General features: G+C 43.8%; 2 protein-coding genes across 6 annotated transcripts; both read right to left on the bottom strand.

Annotated features, from left to right (window-relative positions):
* Positions 1-3,906: 3,906 nt before the first annotated feature.
* On the bottom strand, positions 3,907-9,133 carry nudt17 (nudix (nucleoside diphosphate linked moiety X)-type motif 17). 3 transcript variants are annotated; one of them, XM_085423994.1, is made up of 9 exons: positions 6,906-8,978; positions 6,609-6,790; positions 6,408-6,524; positions 6,106-6,289; positions 5,915-5,940; positions 5,695-5,787; positions 5,485-5,583; positions 5,073-5,206; positions 3,907-4,704 (listed from the first exon to the last, which is right to left on the bottom strand). In XM_085423994.1, exons 1-9 carry the CDS (start codon positions 6,940-6,942, stop codon positions 4,539-4,541), a joined length of 1,038 nt encoding a protein of 345 aa, XP_085280120.1. In that variant the 5' UTR covers positions 6,943-8,978; the 3' UTR covers positions 3,907-4,538. The 3 variants fall into 3 exon arrangements, with proteins under 3 accessions (XP_085280120.1, XP_085280121.1, XP_085280122.1); XM_085423995.1 differs by lacking the exon at positions 6,906-8,978 and adding an exon at positions 8,994-9,133 and having other exon boundaries at positions 3,908-4,704; positions 6,609-6,721; XM_085423996.1 differs by lacking the exon at positions 6,906-8,978 and adding an exon at positions 8,994-9,056 and having other exon boundaries at positions 3,908-4,704; positions 6,609-6,744.
* A 702-nt stretch (positions 9,134-9,835) lies between these two features.
* Positions 9,836-15,390, bottom strand: LOC146659993 (membrane-spanning 4-domains subfamily A member 4A). 3 transcript variants are annotated; one of them, XM_085423993.1, is made up of 7 exons: positions 15,315-15,390; positions 14,049-14,291; positions 13,469-13,570; positions 13,322-13,378; positions 12,810-12,995; positions 12,598-12,678; positions 9,836-10,608 (listed from the first exon to the last, which is right to left on the bottom strand). In XM_085423993.1, exons 2-7 carry the CDS (start codon positions 14,250-14,252, stop codon positions 10,567-10,569), a joined length of 672 nt encoding a protein of 223 aa, XP_085280119.1. In that variant the 5' UTR covers positions 14,253-14,291; positions 15,315-15,390; the 3' UTR covers positions 9,836-10,566. The 3 variants fall into 3 exon arrangements, with proteins under 3 accessions (XP_085280119.1, XP_085280118.1, XP_085280117.1); XM_085423992.1 differs by having other exon boundaries at positions 10,098-10,614; positions 12,556-12,678; positions 15,282-15,345; XM_085423991.1 differs by having other exon boundaries at positions 10,099-10,614; positions 12,556-12,678.
* Positions 15,391-16,355: the final 965 nt, after the last annotated feature.

Genomic DNA, 16,355 nt, shown 5'->3' with positions numbered 1-16,355 from the left:
CTGAGAGACGACCTCAGCTGACGTTGGTCAGGGTGGAAATGTTTGCTGGGTGGGTCGTTCGGGCAAATCTGGACTCTAAATCCAAATCCAGCTTTAACATCTCATAACAGGAAACATGTCAGGCCCTCTGTAATCAGTGCTTTAAACGCCCTTAGATATAACACATGTGTAATGCGCTTGAGGGCTCGGGTTTCATGATGACTGACAGGCTGATAGGTATTCATCTGCCTGACTCACCTGAGCGAATGCTTTGAAAGGAAGCTCGTATGACCGTGACAGGGCTCGGCCGTTCTGTTGACTTTTACTTTTTATTCACCTCAGGAACACAACAGCCCGAGCTCGGCTCGGGAGTGTCTGCCTTTCCACAAACCTCCCTATGGATGCTGACGTCAGGGCAGGAACTTTGTTACACAATCGAATTATTTTCTCTTTTCAAAAAGTCACATTCAGTTTATTGAGCAGCCAAAAGTCGCCCTTTACCTTTCAAGTACCAAACTATGAACGAGTATGTAGGACAAATCCTTTTCATCTAAATGTTAAAAACAGCTAGCTATAAATAAAGCTATTAGTGTTCCTTATTATAAGAAATAACACAAAAGATTTCGGTGGACGAGAAGATGTAGTGATGTTGGGTTAATGTGGAGTAATCATATACAGATATCTACAAGGCTGCGTTCACTCTGCAGGTCTTGATGCTCAATTCAGATTTTTTGATCAAATCCGATTTTTTTGTCTGCTCGTTCACACTACAAATAAAATGCGACAGCAAACGCGCTCTAGTGTGAACGCTCAAAGCGCCCGCATGCGCAAAAGAAGACGTCACACACAACGCGCTCTGTTTAGACCCAGAGCAACAGTATGTTTGACTGATGGCCTTAATATAAAGACTTCGGACTTCACGTTTCCCAATTTTTGCTTTAAGTTATTTTGTTATTTACATAATGATGTAAATAACCTAATAATGATCCTTATTGCTGTTTGAGAGGAGCGCTGCTTCAAAGGATAGCTGCAGATTTCTGTCAGAATCTGCAGATTATGTAGTACAAATAAAATGTTCACGTTTCTCCAACGTTGTCTTCCCAGCAGTTTCACCGGATGGCCAGGAAGCGTTCGCAATTTCTTCTCGGGCGCTGATAATTGGCGTCTGTCTTGTGTCAGTGACGTAAAAGACGGATTTAATGCGACATGACCATCAAACAGCAGCTTTCTAAAACATCAGATATGTATCGGATTCAGGACCACATACGAAAGTGACCCAGATCGGATTTGAAAATATCGGATTTGTGCCGTTCACACTGTCATAGCATGATCGGATAGATGGTCGCAGAGGGTCAAAAAAATCGGATTTGATGCGCTTTCGCCTGCAGTGTGAACGCAGCCTTAGTGGTGTGATTTTAAAAATCCATCATCTTTGTGTTTCTGCAGATTTTTAGGAGCTTTTATGTGCCACGCATGTAGGAGGGAGCATGAACACACATACAGCCACATATGATTGTTCTCATCAGCATTTCCTGTTTTATTTTTCTTCTTTATCACTTCAATGATTTCCGATTCTGCAGTGATGCACCTGAACGCCTCGCACTGTTGAACTTGATGCTCTCTGGCGTATGGAACAATGATGCTTTATTCAAAATGGAAAACAATAAAAAACTATGAATCGAAATGATTTCGGTGGATTTAAGTGCTAAAAATAACTTCTTGTAAAATACAAAATATTCTGCCAGGAACATCCTGTCGTGTTGTCCTGTCACCTGACCGCCAGAATCAGCTGACGTTTTTTCTACAGTAACTTTAGTATATTTACTGAAGCCATGAAAAATGTCACCTTCACACTTTGAACAGTTTCACAGTGACGGCTCATCCAGGTCTAGACTGGTTCAGCTTCTGACTTATAACCAAACTTTCTTATGGTGTGTTCAGTGCTGCTCAGAAATCAGTTCATCCTCAGACAAACTCTTATTGAACACGTGACCATCAATGTTGCTGTTGCACAGCTGTGAGCTTTGTTAAAAGAGGAAAATCGAGGGATTTATGACCAGGAGCCATCAAATATGACACAACTTGATTAAGCAGCCACCGAGGCCACACGATGTCTCCTCAAAGTTTACCCAAGTTTGATTGATTTTACATGGAATGAACCTGGAACACTTCGGGTTTATTCCTCCTATGAAGCTGGGCTTTGTAACAGTTTTTCAGACTTCCCTGTTGGATTCAAGGTCATTATTTAAGCAGACTAATGAGATTCGACACATGCTGAGCGACGCTGTGTGCGGTCTTACTCTCTCCGGCCTCCTCTCGGCTCTGCTTCTGTGTCTGATCAGAATTGAACTTTCTCCATGACTTTCCACACCCACCATCCCTGCTGTTCTCCTGTGGGACAGGAGCTGGGAGTATCACAGGTTGCCATTTGTTTGAGATCGTGCTGTCATGCCATTGTCTCCATTACAACACCACACAGAGGCCGGTAGTTGCTCTTATTACTGCATGAATAAGCGATGCACCTGTACTGCGCACTGGGACACTTTAAGGAAAAGATATAAACATAAGTTGGTCTGTAGCCCGGCTTGAAATCACACGTGGGTGTCCCCAAATCTGGCTCAGGCGCAGCTCTTTCTTGGCAGCAGTGTGAAATTTTACTCTGGAGCTTTTTAAAAACAAAATGTAGGTCAGGACTATTGAATCCCAGTGAGACCGGTCCAGGTTAGACAGGGCTGCGGAGTCACAGAGTCATGTGTGACAGCGGCGTCTCCTGCAAAACATATGAAAGTAGTGAAACACAGAGTGGGAGGGTGGTGCACCTCAGGCACTGTGGATGGAAAGGCTCCACCCTGGGAGGGAAGTGATAACACTTCTGATCCAAACTGATGCCATTCCTGGTTTCGTTGGTTAAAGGTGTGGCCAACCACCGCAACCACAGCTGGTTATCTGAAACTGAGCCAGGTCACAAACATCGTGCTTAGTACACCTGTACAGCGCCGCGTGTTCACAGCGCACACAGGAAGTCACTTATTCTCAAGATTCATAAAAGCATTTTAAAGCAGCTTTACTTGATTCTCACCTCTTTACTTAACGTCTTGGGCTCTACTAGAATAAATATGCAAGATTCAGTTTAAAAAAAAAAAATTATCATCCAACAGCAGGACTTGAGTTGATCTCAGTTCACCTTCCATGTGAACTTGAGGTCTCCTTATAAACCAACTTCCTTCTGATTGGCTGCCCCTCACAAACAGAAGGTTTGGAGAGCAGGTGGGGCTTCTTTTTGAAACAGGAAGTCAGCTCTTGTCACTGTCTTGATCGTGTTCACCTGGGCCTCATTCTCTCTGCAGTCTCTTTAGTCTGTTGTACTCCCTCAGTCTTATTCGGGTTCCTCCTTCATATTGTCTACCTGCTTGTTTTGCTTTGAAGCTGATGGAAACAACAGAAAGCCAAACAGAGAGGCTGTCAGGTTTCCATCCTGTGCGACAGGAAGAAGATATGATTCATGAAAAAGAGCTGAAAGTCTGCACGTCTGCCTTAGAAACAGAAATTAACTGCAGAAGATGGTTGGAGGGACGCAGTTTTAACTCTTCGATTTCCCCCAAACTTTACTGATATAGTCACAAATTAAAATAGTATATAAATGTAAATCGTTCAGCTAAAACGTCTACGTTCAACCTGACTGGAAATATAGAATTTTACGTGTCAATAATTTCAGATCAGATATTCTCCGACTCTGTTCTTTGCTTAGTTGTCACAACACTGGTTTCCATGCGTTGGCTCCTGTTTTATCCTTGAATGAGGTCAGTGTGGTTTAACAAAGACAAAACACTGGTCTGTAACTGCTCAGGCACGAGGACTGACAGTGAGTGAAAGAGCAGAGAGGCCGGCTCTGAAAAGCTAAATATTAAAACAAGAAATAAATATAACCAGAAGAGTTCAGGACAGAATATTTATTGCAGTGTCAAAAAACAAACTAAGCAAACATCCAGTTTTTACGTTTCCACAGTCCACGAGCTTCCTCTGCCCGTGATGAGGTATGCTGTGCAGTGCAAACTTCTATTTAAATACTAAAAATCGAATTTATGTGAAAAGGAAACAGATTTTCATTTGAATGACATGATCGTTCCAGATAATAAGTCCAGGACGTCGTACTCCGAAACAGGATTTTGGAAAACTCGTCTTCTCGGACGTCTCTGAGGAGACGCCACAACCAAAAATACGGCTTTATTATATTATTTATACAGAAATGTGACGCTGCGAACACGAGCACCTTCAGAGTGACACCTGATAAAAGTTTGTACATTAATATGTTTTACTGTTTTTACATGAGACTGAAAGATGAGCTGATTAAACAGCCACCTGTGTGACCCCCTCCTCTCCTGTGTTAAACAGCCACCTGTGCACTGGCCTGCACCGCCCCCTGCTGGCCTGAAGTAAAACACACATGACTTGCAGTGTTTCAGTGAAGAACAGCAGTGGGATCCACAGCGGCACCATTTTTCTCATCCCTGTGCGTCCTTCTTGATGTCTGCAGGGTGGGCTTTTACAGGGGGTCGGGGTCACAGGTCAGGGACATCGAGGCTCCTCAGCCACAGCTCCAGGGCGAACTTGGTCCCGGTGCTGACCCGCTCCACGTCGGGACCGCTGGCTGGAGCGCGACTGGTGAAGACCGCCAGAGGCATCGAAGACTCGGTCAGAGCTCCGTCTGCAGAGACCTGCGACACGCTGGAGACACAGAAGGGCTCAGAGAAGAAGCACATGCCCGTGCCGTGACACATCCAGCTCGCAGTTTGTGCTGCATTGATGTCAGTGTCTGCAGGTTTTGTGAGGGCAGCATGCTTTTTTTGTCTCTGAGCTGTCAGGCCAGGACGCCACACAAAGCCTCACATACATAACAGGCAAGAACACAATTTACAGGATGCACAGCATCCTCTCTGTTCCTGTAGAAAACAACTACAAAACAAGCTGTGCTTCATAACACAAGCAGCTGAGCTCTAATGGACTCACAAGCACATCTCAGGTATTGACATCAGCACAAACTCTGTGAGCTGGAAGCTTCGTGGCGTCCAGCTCTGCATCTAAACCCGTGATACCTGATGCTGCTCGGCAGGTCGTCCAGCTGAACGCTGGCGTCGTCTCCGTCCACAGCAGACACGATGGCTCTGACCAGCCGGCTGTCCGCCCACAGACACGCGCTGACCTCAGCAGGCGAAGGCCTGAGAGAGGGCTGCGGGTGCAGACAACGAGAGGAATCACACAAGAGGCCAGCTCACTTTAAAATAACAGCAGAGGGGATCATTCACAACGAGACAAATGTTAGAGACAGAGGGGCAACGTCACAAAAACATTAAAGTAACAGCCGAGTTGTGCCTGCTGGGTCCATTTTATCATCATCCAACATCAAGTAGACAAAAGATCATGTCAAATCATTCATTAGGTGCCAAAATGATCCAAAATCACATCCACCATGAGAGGGGAGGCAGCCCGAGCCCCCGTAGCTGTTACCTGTAACTGCAGGTGAGTGAGAGACGAGTGCAGCAGCATGTAGACGACTACGTGGTGTCTCTGAGGAAGTCCTCTGGACAGCATGGGAGGAAACGCCGACTGATGGTCAGACAGAACACACAGAGGGCTGTGACATATATAACCTCACAGCGTACGATGTAAATAAGAGCAGCAGGCAGTGACTAAAAGACACTCGGGTCACCGTCTCACCTCCCACAGGCCCAGCACTGTTGGAGACACCTGCTCCGGCTCCAGTTTGAGTCCAGTTTCCTCGTGCAGCTCTCTCAGACCTGCACCCAGCAGCTTCACACGTTACAGGAATAAAGTTCACACAGTTACTTTGTGTTAACCTCGTTTGCCTTGTTGTAGAAGTCGTCGCACTGACTAAACGACACGTAAAATGATGCTGGGAAGCAAAGGAAACATGTACCGTCTCATCTAGCTCCACGTGACCTCCTAAATATCAACACAATACATGAAGAGCGTTACAAAACAAGAAAACCCGTAACAACGAGTGTGTGTGTGTGTGTGTGTGTGTGTGTGTGTGTGTGTGTGTGTGTGTGTGTGTGTGTGTGTGTGTGTGTTTAATAATGTGTGCAAACACAGATCTGTGTGCTGAACCTGGAGGAACCCAGACGTTGGGAAATATGCGAAGCTCCTTTGCCCGCCGTGTCAGCAACACTCTCTGATTGGCTGTCTGCAGGAGGATAGCCACACCCACATCCACTCCACGCTGTTGGATGTCCAATGGGATTGCAGCTGCGTCCGTGGCTGACAGGTGTTTGATGGGACAGAAAGCAGGCCTCTGAGAGAGAAACAGCAGGAAACCCTGAGCTGTTGTTGTGAAACTTGCCGTATAAATACAACCGAATTAAATTGAACTGAGTGCGGATGCAGAGGAGCGAATGCTCAGCGTGTCTGACCTTCAGCGGGACCCCTCGCCCTCTGTCTCCTTTGTAAAGAATGAACTGATTTTTCTCCAGCGTGCAGCTCACCTCCACCTCATCCTCGCCGCTGTCAGTGAAGTGACCCGTTACACTCTGACACACATCAAGAAGAAGAAAGATGAGAACAGCGCCCCCTCTGTTGCTCTAAAGATGGTGTGAGACGACATCTGCACCAACCTGAACAAACTGAGCTCGCCGTGGAGCCGCTCGCTCTTTGCACACATACACCAGGATCCTCCTCACTTTATCCATGGCGACCCCTCGACCCCGACCACGTCCGTCTGCGGGAGCTGAACACGTGACCACAACACGCCTTGAAAGGACAGTCCACTCCCTTTTAATCGGTGTTGGGCAAGTTACTTTGAAAAAGTAATTAATTATAGTTACTAGTTACTTCTTCAAAAAAGTAACTGAGTTAGTAACTGAGTTAATTAGTTACTTGAAAAGTAACTATTGCGTTCCTCCACATTTCACCTTTAAAAGCTGTTTCCTTTGCCTTGTTTGGTCTCATCAGCACAGCCTCACGTGTCTGAATCTACAGTCATGTTTTCATTTTGACAAACTGTAACACAACTGATCTCAAATCAGACAAAAAACATAAAACCCGAGTAGAAAAAGTGATATTTTTACTGTAACAACCACAAACATGTTTAATGAATCATATTTCACAACTTCAAATGCAAACATAAACTGACAGTTTTAAAATTATATGCACAAGTTTTGCAAACATCACAGCCTGATGCCTGCAGGTCTGACAGCAGCAGGTGTGTCACTCCTGTTTCTACCTGGAGACAGCAGCCGCCTCATTGTTCTGACACACAACACAGAACTATCCACAACACTAACTACACAAGACAACACGTCACTCCTAAAACTTCCCCTCTTTGCTCGTGATCACCGTCCGCGGGAGCGCAGCTGCCTAAAGCTGCAGCGTCCAGATTACTTACAGCTACTTCCTGCAGCTGATATAAGCTGCTGTAAACTGAACACAGCTTCAACCGTCTGTTGGTTGAAAAATAGTCACGGACCGCGTTTTCTTGTTAGTAACTGTAACGGCATTGTAACGATAGGAATAGTAATTAGTTAGATTACTCGTTACTGAAAAAGTAACTCCGTTACTTGTAACGCCGTTAATCCCATCACTGATTTTAATACATAACACACAGAGTTTAAGCTAAAATGACTGTAAACATGTAATAAATCCAAAAACAACACCTGACGCCTCACAATCAGCTGATCTTTGCTCAATTTCACCTCTATACTCCAAATACTAGAATACGAAGTGCATAAAATGGGACGAAATTTAGAGTTTTTTAAATTCATTAAGTTTTCAGCATTTTTGATCTCTTATAATACCATCAGTACAGAATGTATCCACACAAAAACACATTGCAGCTCCGCTAAAACTGTTTTTGGTTCATTATTGTTTCTGTGACTCAGTTAAGCATCCACATCCTGATGGACGCATCAATAACTAACTGCACCGATCCCCAGGATATTTGATCTGCTGATCTTTCACTGGAGAAAGTGCATTTTAATTAAACTGGAAGGATCATATCACTATGTGGGAGACGTGGCTGGTCAGAACATATTCAGGACTCCTTTTACTTTTTTAATGTAGTGGCAAAAGTAAATCATCAAAACACGAAAGCATCAGACTGTGAAGATCTACAGATCCTGAGAGCCTCGGTGATCCTGCAGGAAGCTTCTGCAGGACCTCGAGGTGTTGGATCAGTGTCATGTTTCCAAACTATCACACAGCACAGCAACATTGCTTCTCTATGTCAGGGCCTAGAAATGCTGGAATGACTCACACTCAGCACAAGTGTGAAAAGGGAGAAAGAGAAATATTTAAAAGGGCAGCGAGATCGCGGTGTTGTGCTAAGAAGGGATTTGTGACGGTTCTGTGTGTTTTTAGTGTATTTTAAATATGTGATATTGATAACTTCTGAGAGCGTTTTATATAAAATAAAGATATTACTTGTTTTGTAGGTGTCTTCGTGATTCTGATTTACTGTAGATCCGGTCTTTTTTAGCCACTCAAACACCTTTATTGAAACGGTTAATGTTATATTTGTTGTCATTTGTGCGGCCCTCTTGGCCTGGTCTCTCTTGAATGAGACATGTTTAACTTCAGTCAGTTTTACGTTCGTTATTAAAGGACGTATAAAAGTACTTTGCGAATAAAAACATAGCGCTGGGAAAAAGAAGACATGAGCCATTTCAAAAGAAAACACGTTATATTATTGATTATATTAATTCAAACAACCAAGTGTTCATTAAGCAGCTCATTTTCATAACTTTAGTGCCGAGTCCAGCTGTTTAAACCAGACAAATACAGACCGCCTGTTAGCAGAACAGCTGTCAACAGCTGGGACTTTGGGCTCAAACTGTGCACAAAGCTAACTAACTTTAGCTAACACCCTCGTTTAGCGGAAGTAAAACGCTCTGGAAAAAACAACTTCCTACACATTAACCTGCACATGTGTTAGTGAAGGGATTACGGGTTAACCCCGATACACAGGCTCGCTCAGAAACACAGCAGAAGAAGCAGAAACCTACTGAAAAAGAGAAGAAGGCGCTCGCTAACTCCTGCAGGTCGTTTCAGTCGGATCCAACTTCCGCTTCCATACTTCAAAATAAAAGCCTTCCTTCTTCGTTTTGGTCGAACTGATTCAATCTTCGTATTTTTTATTGTTTATGGAAAAATCCTGAACCATTAACTTCCCCCATCATGGTATTATACAGAAACTTAATGTTTTGGGGATTTTTTTGTAATTGAAGTAAAATGTTGTGTGCGCCAGATTAAATAAATTATAATAGTTAGCAGCTGCTCGCCTGCTAACTGGTACCAAACAGAGAGCATATAACTAGGGGTGGGTTTTGATAATCGGATCGAATCGATTCTAGAAATCAGTGATGATACCCAGCCCTACGTATAACCCCAGTTTTAGCTTCTCTGCACTGGCTTCTCGTCTCCTACAGGATCCAATTTACACTTTGACTTTTTGTTTTTAACGCCCGAGCCCCTTCCTACCTGTCTGAGCTCCTTTCTGTTTCTGTTCCAGGAAAAACCCCGAGGTGTAGCTCAAAATTAATGCTGTCCATCCCACGGACTAATCTCAAATGCGATGGAGCCTTTTGTGGCACGTCCCAGACTTTGGAATAGTCTCCAGTTAATTATTAGATCGGCACAAACACGTGATCACTTTAAATCACTACTAAAGACACATTTTTATGCCCTGGCTTTTAACACACTGTGAGTATACCTTCGTTGTTTATGAAATCCTGTCATTGAAACTTTTGTCAGAAAATGGAAAAGGTATATCGGGGAAACTTTTTTATTGAGAGCATTTTTTTCGGGGTGGCTTTAACTCAGGAGGTAGAGCTGGTCACCTACTGATCGGAAGGTTGAGGTTCGATACCTCCAGGTATCCTTGGGCAAGATACTAATCCCAAGTTGCTCTCCGATGCATCCATTGAAGTTTGACTGTGTGTGTGAATGTTGTTAGATAGCACTCAGTTTAGAGTCAGTGCTTGTGAGGATGGGTGTGACTGGGTGAATGTGGCATGTTGTATAGAGCGCTTTGAGTACTCCGGCAGAGTAGAACACTTTATAAGAATCAGTCCATTTCTCTTCTTGTTATTTGGCTCTAAAACAGCTGGAGACAATTAATCCTTTTACTGACATTCTGAAGGTTTTTTGCAGTTTGAAAGACAGAAAATGTATTCAGTGCAAATACTGTAAGTGACAGGTGTTTAATTCTTAGATGATGCAGAGAAATCAGAGACTGGGAGGCTGTGGAGGCTCAGCTGCCTCACATTCAAACATGACTTTGACTGGGTTTCCAGCCTCCCTTTAAAAAGTGCAACTATAATGCAGCTCTGTTGCATTATAATTGCATAAAAACAATTTATTGTAGTGTTAACGTTACAATACAAGAGTGTGATTTGAAATGACTGTCAGTAATAATGATGATTACGGTTTGATTACACTAACATGGCAGATTTCCCCCTAAATTACCCAGAATGCTGTGCAACAGTTGCCAGTGACACCTCAGTAAAAAAAAGCAAGAAAAGACAGACGGAGTCAGACTCCTGCAGCATCTGAAGTGCTCTCAGATGATTCCTCCTCTCAGGGCGAGTAGGGCGGCAGCAGACCTCTGCGATCATCAGACTCCGCCTGCGGGTCAAAGGTCAGACGACATCAACATCGGCTGTTCTGGAAATGTTCTCAAAAACAAACATTTAAAATGCTTCATACCTGAGAATAAAGTTTTTTTTCCCTTGTAAATGTTTGACTATAATTTTTGATATTTTATGTTTTCATGATTTTATTTCTCTCTTAAACCTGCAAAAGCCTCATTAACCAATCACAGATCATTTTCAGTTAAAGGGATTCAATGAGTTAATAAGCTGAATATTTCAGGTTTTGAATCCTTTAGGTGTGAATAATGGACGTTTCCATTCCTCCGTCACTGCAGGAGGCGTAGTTACACATTTTTGGTGATCAGACATCAAACCGAAACATTTCAATTTGTCGGCTAGTGGTGCAACGGATCAAAAGTCTCACGGTTCGGATCGGATCGCGTTTTTTCTTCGTCGCGGATCGGATCAATTTTCGGATCAGCAGAAGAAAAAAAAAGAAGCCAAAAATTTAACTCGCCATTTACTTATTTAAGTATTTTTTGCCTATTAAAAAACATTCAACTCAAGACTCATTCCGCGCAATTATATAAAAACAAATTAAGATGCAGTATAGGGCAGTGCAGGGCTTTGTATCTACCACTCCGCTCTGATATAATGAGCGGTCACGTAGCTTTCCGTTGCCCTGGAGCTCCACCCATTTGTAGTTAGGGCAACAGAAGATGCCTGGGACAGCTCAGCCATAACTTTAAACTTTTCCTGCTCATGCATGCTTGGAAGGATCTTGTCACTGAAGCGGACGTGCGACGGGATATCATAGCGTGGCTCAAGCACGCTCATCATAGTTTAAACTAGTGCTGTCAGCGTAAATCTCGTTAAAATGACGTTAATGCCATAACTGCATTAATGCGGCAAATCTCCGTTAACTAGTTACCGCGGATCGCCCGTGCATGGGGCTGCACGGCGTCAATGCATTAACTAACACGTTGACTAGTTTAAACCCCTTGTTTTGCACAACAGAATACGGCTTCAGCTAAACACCCCAACAGCTTTTGTAACAGCTTTAACCCGGTCGGATTGGGTAGCAAAGGGCTGCTTAAATCAACCGTGATCCGTTGCACCACTAACATCGGCCCTTCAGTCTTCTTGTGCACCATGAGATCAATTTTGATGCTCTTGATATTTTTTAATCACTTGCTGAATTTCGCGTTCTGACCGCGTGCACATCAGCGTCTGTGAAGTGCACGCGATTTCTTCTACTGCGTCAAAATAGCAATCTTTCAACTTGAATTTCATTTTAGGAAATGAACCTGCGGCGATGCCTTCAGGCTCGGACACACGACATAAAAGTCGGGTCTGTTTGAGACGGGAGCTGAAAGGACCAAAGTGAAACTTATTCTATATATAAATCATTTCCTGACAGTCCAGCACGTCAGCGTGTCAGTAATCTGGATAAAGTTTTCTGGGTGGTGAAAGCGCTCTGCACTTCAGTTTTATCTCTGGCTATCTGATAATTCAATTCAATTTTATTTATATAGCGCCAAATCACAACAAAAGTCGCCTCAAGGCACTTCATAGATACAGAGAAAAACCCAACAATCATGTGACCCCCTATGAGCAGCACTTTGGCGACAGTGGGAAGGAAAAACTCCCTTTTAACAGGAAGAAACCTCCAGCAGAACCAGGCTCAGGGAGGGGCGGGGCCATCTGCTGTGATTGGTTGGGGTGAGAGAAGGAAGACGGGATAAGAAAAAATATATTTAAAGCAGGAGGAAATAAATTATAATCCCAGTTTACAAAGACTGAAAATATTTTTCAGATTCATCAAATCTTTTTATGCAAGAAAAGCTGATATTAAAAATGTATTTCAGCAGGTCTTATTATTATTTTGCTAATTTTCTTTTTTTCTCTCTTGCGACTGAACACATCAGCATTTCTTGAGAGGCGGAGTTAATATTATTGGTAGGAGGAGTCTTACGCTGAGAGAAGAAGGTGTGCGGAGCCTGATGGCTTTGCCAGAGAAAACACAGACGACGATGGTGACGCAGGTCTGCAGGACGAGGAGAACCAGGAAGAGGCCGAGCAGCCCGTAAAGAACCACCTGAAACAGGAAATATGAAACAGGAAATACACACAAAGAACAACCTGCTCCTGTGCTCAGGGAAGACCCCGGGACCAGATCTGAGGTGCACCGAGAGTCCGGCCTTGAAGACCAGACAGAGATAAACTTACATTCAGCATATAAACATTTTGGCTGCATTTCCTCCTCAGGCCTTCTACGTCCTTGAACTCGATGAAGCTCTGTCGGTCACAGAAGCGATCGGAGGGGGGGCATTCGGCCAGCAGCCAGCAGGTGTAGGCCACACCGGCCAGGCCAATCAGGACGCTTATCACGTTGGACACCAGGGACCCCCAAACCTGCACAAACACCAGATATGGCTAAACTAACAGCGGCTAACAAACTACAATGGCTTCATCCATCTTTGATACACAGTCTGTGACTTTAACCGAAGCTCCAGAGGAATCACACCGCTGCAGCTAACCGTCCCTGAAATGGACCATTTTTAATGACATCATCTGACCAACAATATGGCTGCTGTGAGGTCACGGCACTAACAGACGGTCCAAGAAGGAGGAGCTGCAGCTTTGGTATTTCATTAGTTTGTCATTCAGCTGTAATCAGCAGGTCTGAGTTTGCTGACCTGTCACTCACACATCCTCTTTCTGGTTTCTCTAAAACTCACCAGTGAGATGGAAGTGCGTCTCCCTGCCGCCACGGCCACCGAGCCGGAGACGACAAACTGCACGACAGCAGAGAGGCGTGGTTAGACGACACATGACCCCTGTGAGGCTTTACCTGAAGATTATTAATCATGTTTGTGTGTACGTACAGCGGCGCCGAGGGCGAATGGAGAGTAGGCGATCATGGCCCACGAGGAGATGGCGGTCAGACTGAACAGGATGCACAGCAGCCCGATCATGATCTGAACGACCTGAGGACACAGACGGAGACGCAACATGAGCAAAGATGAAAAATAATGCAGATTTTAAAGTTCTTGTTAAAACACCACCAAACTGAAAAACAGCATCAAAGATGACCTGTGTGCAGGCTGAGAGCAGCCTGTGGTGTCACAGGTCACAGACGCTTCTGGCAGCTTCATTAAACCTTTATTATTACAATAAAATCTGATCCTTTAGCTCAACCTACCTTTAACGATTTAAAGTTAAATAAAGCCAAAGCTTTATTTAACTGAATTACGTAGATTTACCATAAGCCATTCTGATCACATGACTTAGTGAGCCTCCTATTACTCTGAAACTGAAGAACAGCTAAAAACTGTCAGGAAAGTTTATTCTGGTTGGTCAGAGGTGATGACATCATCATGACGTGTAAGTCGCTCTGACTGTGAAAACGTGTTTGTGTCTGTGCTTTGTTGCGATGAATATGATGGTCAGAGTCCAGACGCTCACCCCGAGAGCGTGCGGCTGTCCCCGCATGAAGGCGACGGTTATGTCGTCCATCTTGACTGGGATGGGTGTGGTCTTTTTCACAGGGGGAGGGGCCGGTGCAGTGGAGCTGCTGGCATTCTGGAGCTGGATGGAGCCGTCATCCTTGGGAATGACCTGAGTCACGACCATCACTCCCCCGATGGTGGTGATAGATGTGGATGCCATGATAAAGGTCAGAGGTCACAGAAGCTCAGAGGGAAAATTCTGGAAAAACCACAAGTGCAAACAATGAGGGAGGGGCCAACAATGTTTGAGTATTAGGGAGGAGAAGGGAATTTGCAGCAGCTGATCGACTTTAGCTTCCAGATGTTCTTCAGACAGACTTACAGGAGAAAATGATTCTGGTTTAGCAATAATTCTCTGAATTTTGCCTTTATGACATTTTAAGAATCTAAAAGAGCTCCACATTCAGGGGTGGCCAAATGGGGGCCACCAAAAACACAGTTTTCAGGTTTATGATGCTGGTATCAAATATCGATAACAAACACAGAGAAAGTTAACTTCCTACTTTAAAGTTCATGTCGGTGAAAAGAGGTATTTACGAAAACCCGAAAGACTTTGAAATCATTAATAACCTGTTTTAATTGATTGACTGGAAGTCTCGCTTTAATGATTCAGCTGAAGCAGCTGAAGGGCGACTGAGGAGCTGAAGAGCAAAGACAACACGTGTAAGGACGCGCGTCTTACATTATCACCAGTATTACAGTCAACACGGGAATGATAGCAAACTAATAATCAAATGAAATATGAGCTTATGGCTGCTGCTCAGCGCGCTTCTTCCTCTTTGTTTGACATTTTAAGATGATAACATGTATCCACTGGTCACTCATCAAACTTTCAAACGTTGCTATAAAATCTTTTGTTAAACAAAAGTCCCCGAATTTAACGCGGATTCTGGTTCGGAGTTTCTCACTGCGTGATAAGGAAGTGCGGTTACCGGAAAATAAAACGGCTGTTTGTTTTTTAGTTCGACGCTAAATATCAGACTTTTGAAATCGCAGTTATCTCTACACGAGAGCTTTTCAACGTTTTTCTTTGTTTTATTTATTTATTTATTTTTAAGATAAGAATCGCGCGAACAAATCTCGATAAACTAACCGGAAATATATCTGCGCATTAGATCAAAAACATCGACTAACAATCATCTCGAGGCTGAGCTGCTCTCTGAAACATCTGCAAACACGCACGGATTACCTGACCACGCTGAGGATTACTCCTGAGCATTACCTGCAATCAGGTGGACACGCGGAAGTTCTCTGACCTGAACAACAGCTGCTGTTGCTTCTGTTCAGGATCAAGTTAGGCTGCCTTCAGGAGCAAACTGTAAACTCGGAATTCTGATTTACCAAACACTTGTCGGAAAGACCATAATGTGATAAAGTTCCAGTCCAATTTAATTAAACGATGAAATATTGCTTCAAATACAATAACATAAATAAACTGAGCTGTTTCTTTGGATTTTCTTTCTGACCTTTTTGAAAAACATTAGAAGGAATGATTTCAGAAGATTCAGTCTTCAATCACTGTGTGTAACTTTTAAAAAGACACTTTCAGGTGTTGTTGTTGTTGTTGTTTTAAATAATTAAATTATAACTTTTAAATCACGAACATGCTTTTCCTGTGTGCGGATCTGCTGGATATGAAGGGAAATTTCGGCATAATTCCAACAACACCTGAAGGCAGCACAAGGAAACCACAACATTTCCCATAATCAACGTGAAAAAGCAGCTTTGCAACAACCTTCCCTGCCTCCTTTTAAGGGGACCTATCGTTTTTATCATACATTCACATGCCACTTCATTAGTTACACTCTTTAAACAGCCCCCACAGTTCTTAGCTCGGATTCAACAGGGTGCTGCAGACACTCGTGGGAGATTTTGATGTTTCACAACATCTCAACATCTGAATACACAGCCACTGCCACTGCCACCGTGGCTGTGTATTCATTCCCAAAGATGTGTCTCACACTGTGAAAGTATTAACCCAAATTTCTGGTCCCAGACAATGAAAGGTTCAGGATCCCAGCGGAAAAACCTCGAAGTGAGACTCCACAGGCTGTTTCAGCGACAAACAGCTGATGACCCTTTAGTTTGGGGGCACCCTCTGTGTACAAGTAGTGCTGCTCATAACAACTGCCCCTTGGCTGGCTTCCACAAGTTGGCCAATCACAGGAACGCAGACTTTTAAAGGAGCAAATCATGAAGGTAAATATGCTGCAAAAGGCGAGAGCTTGAACTTGAGACAGAAGCTAAATACAGGGCCCAGATA

The sequence above is a fragment of the Rhamphochromis longiceps genome, linkage group LG11, assembly GCF_057381845.1.
Source record: "Rhamphochromis longiceps isolate RC_006_pf linkage group LG11, R_longiceps_female_GT1.1, whole genome shotgun sequence".
Lineage (NCBI taxonomy): Eukaryota > Metazoa > Chordata > Actinopteri > Cichliformes > Cichlidae > Rhamphochromis > Rhamphochromis longiceps.
The sequence above is the reverse complement of the archived record's forward strand: the minus strand, read 5'-3'. Positions and strand labels throughout refer to the sequence as shown.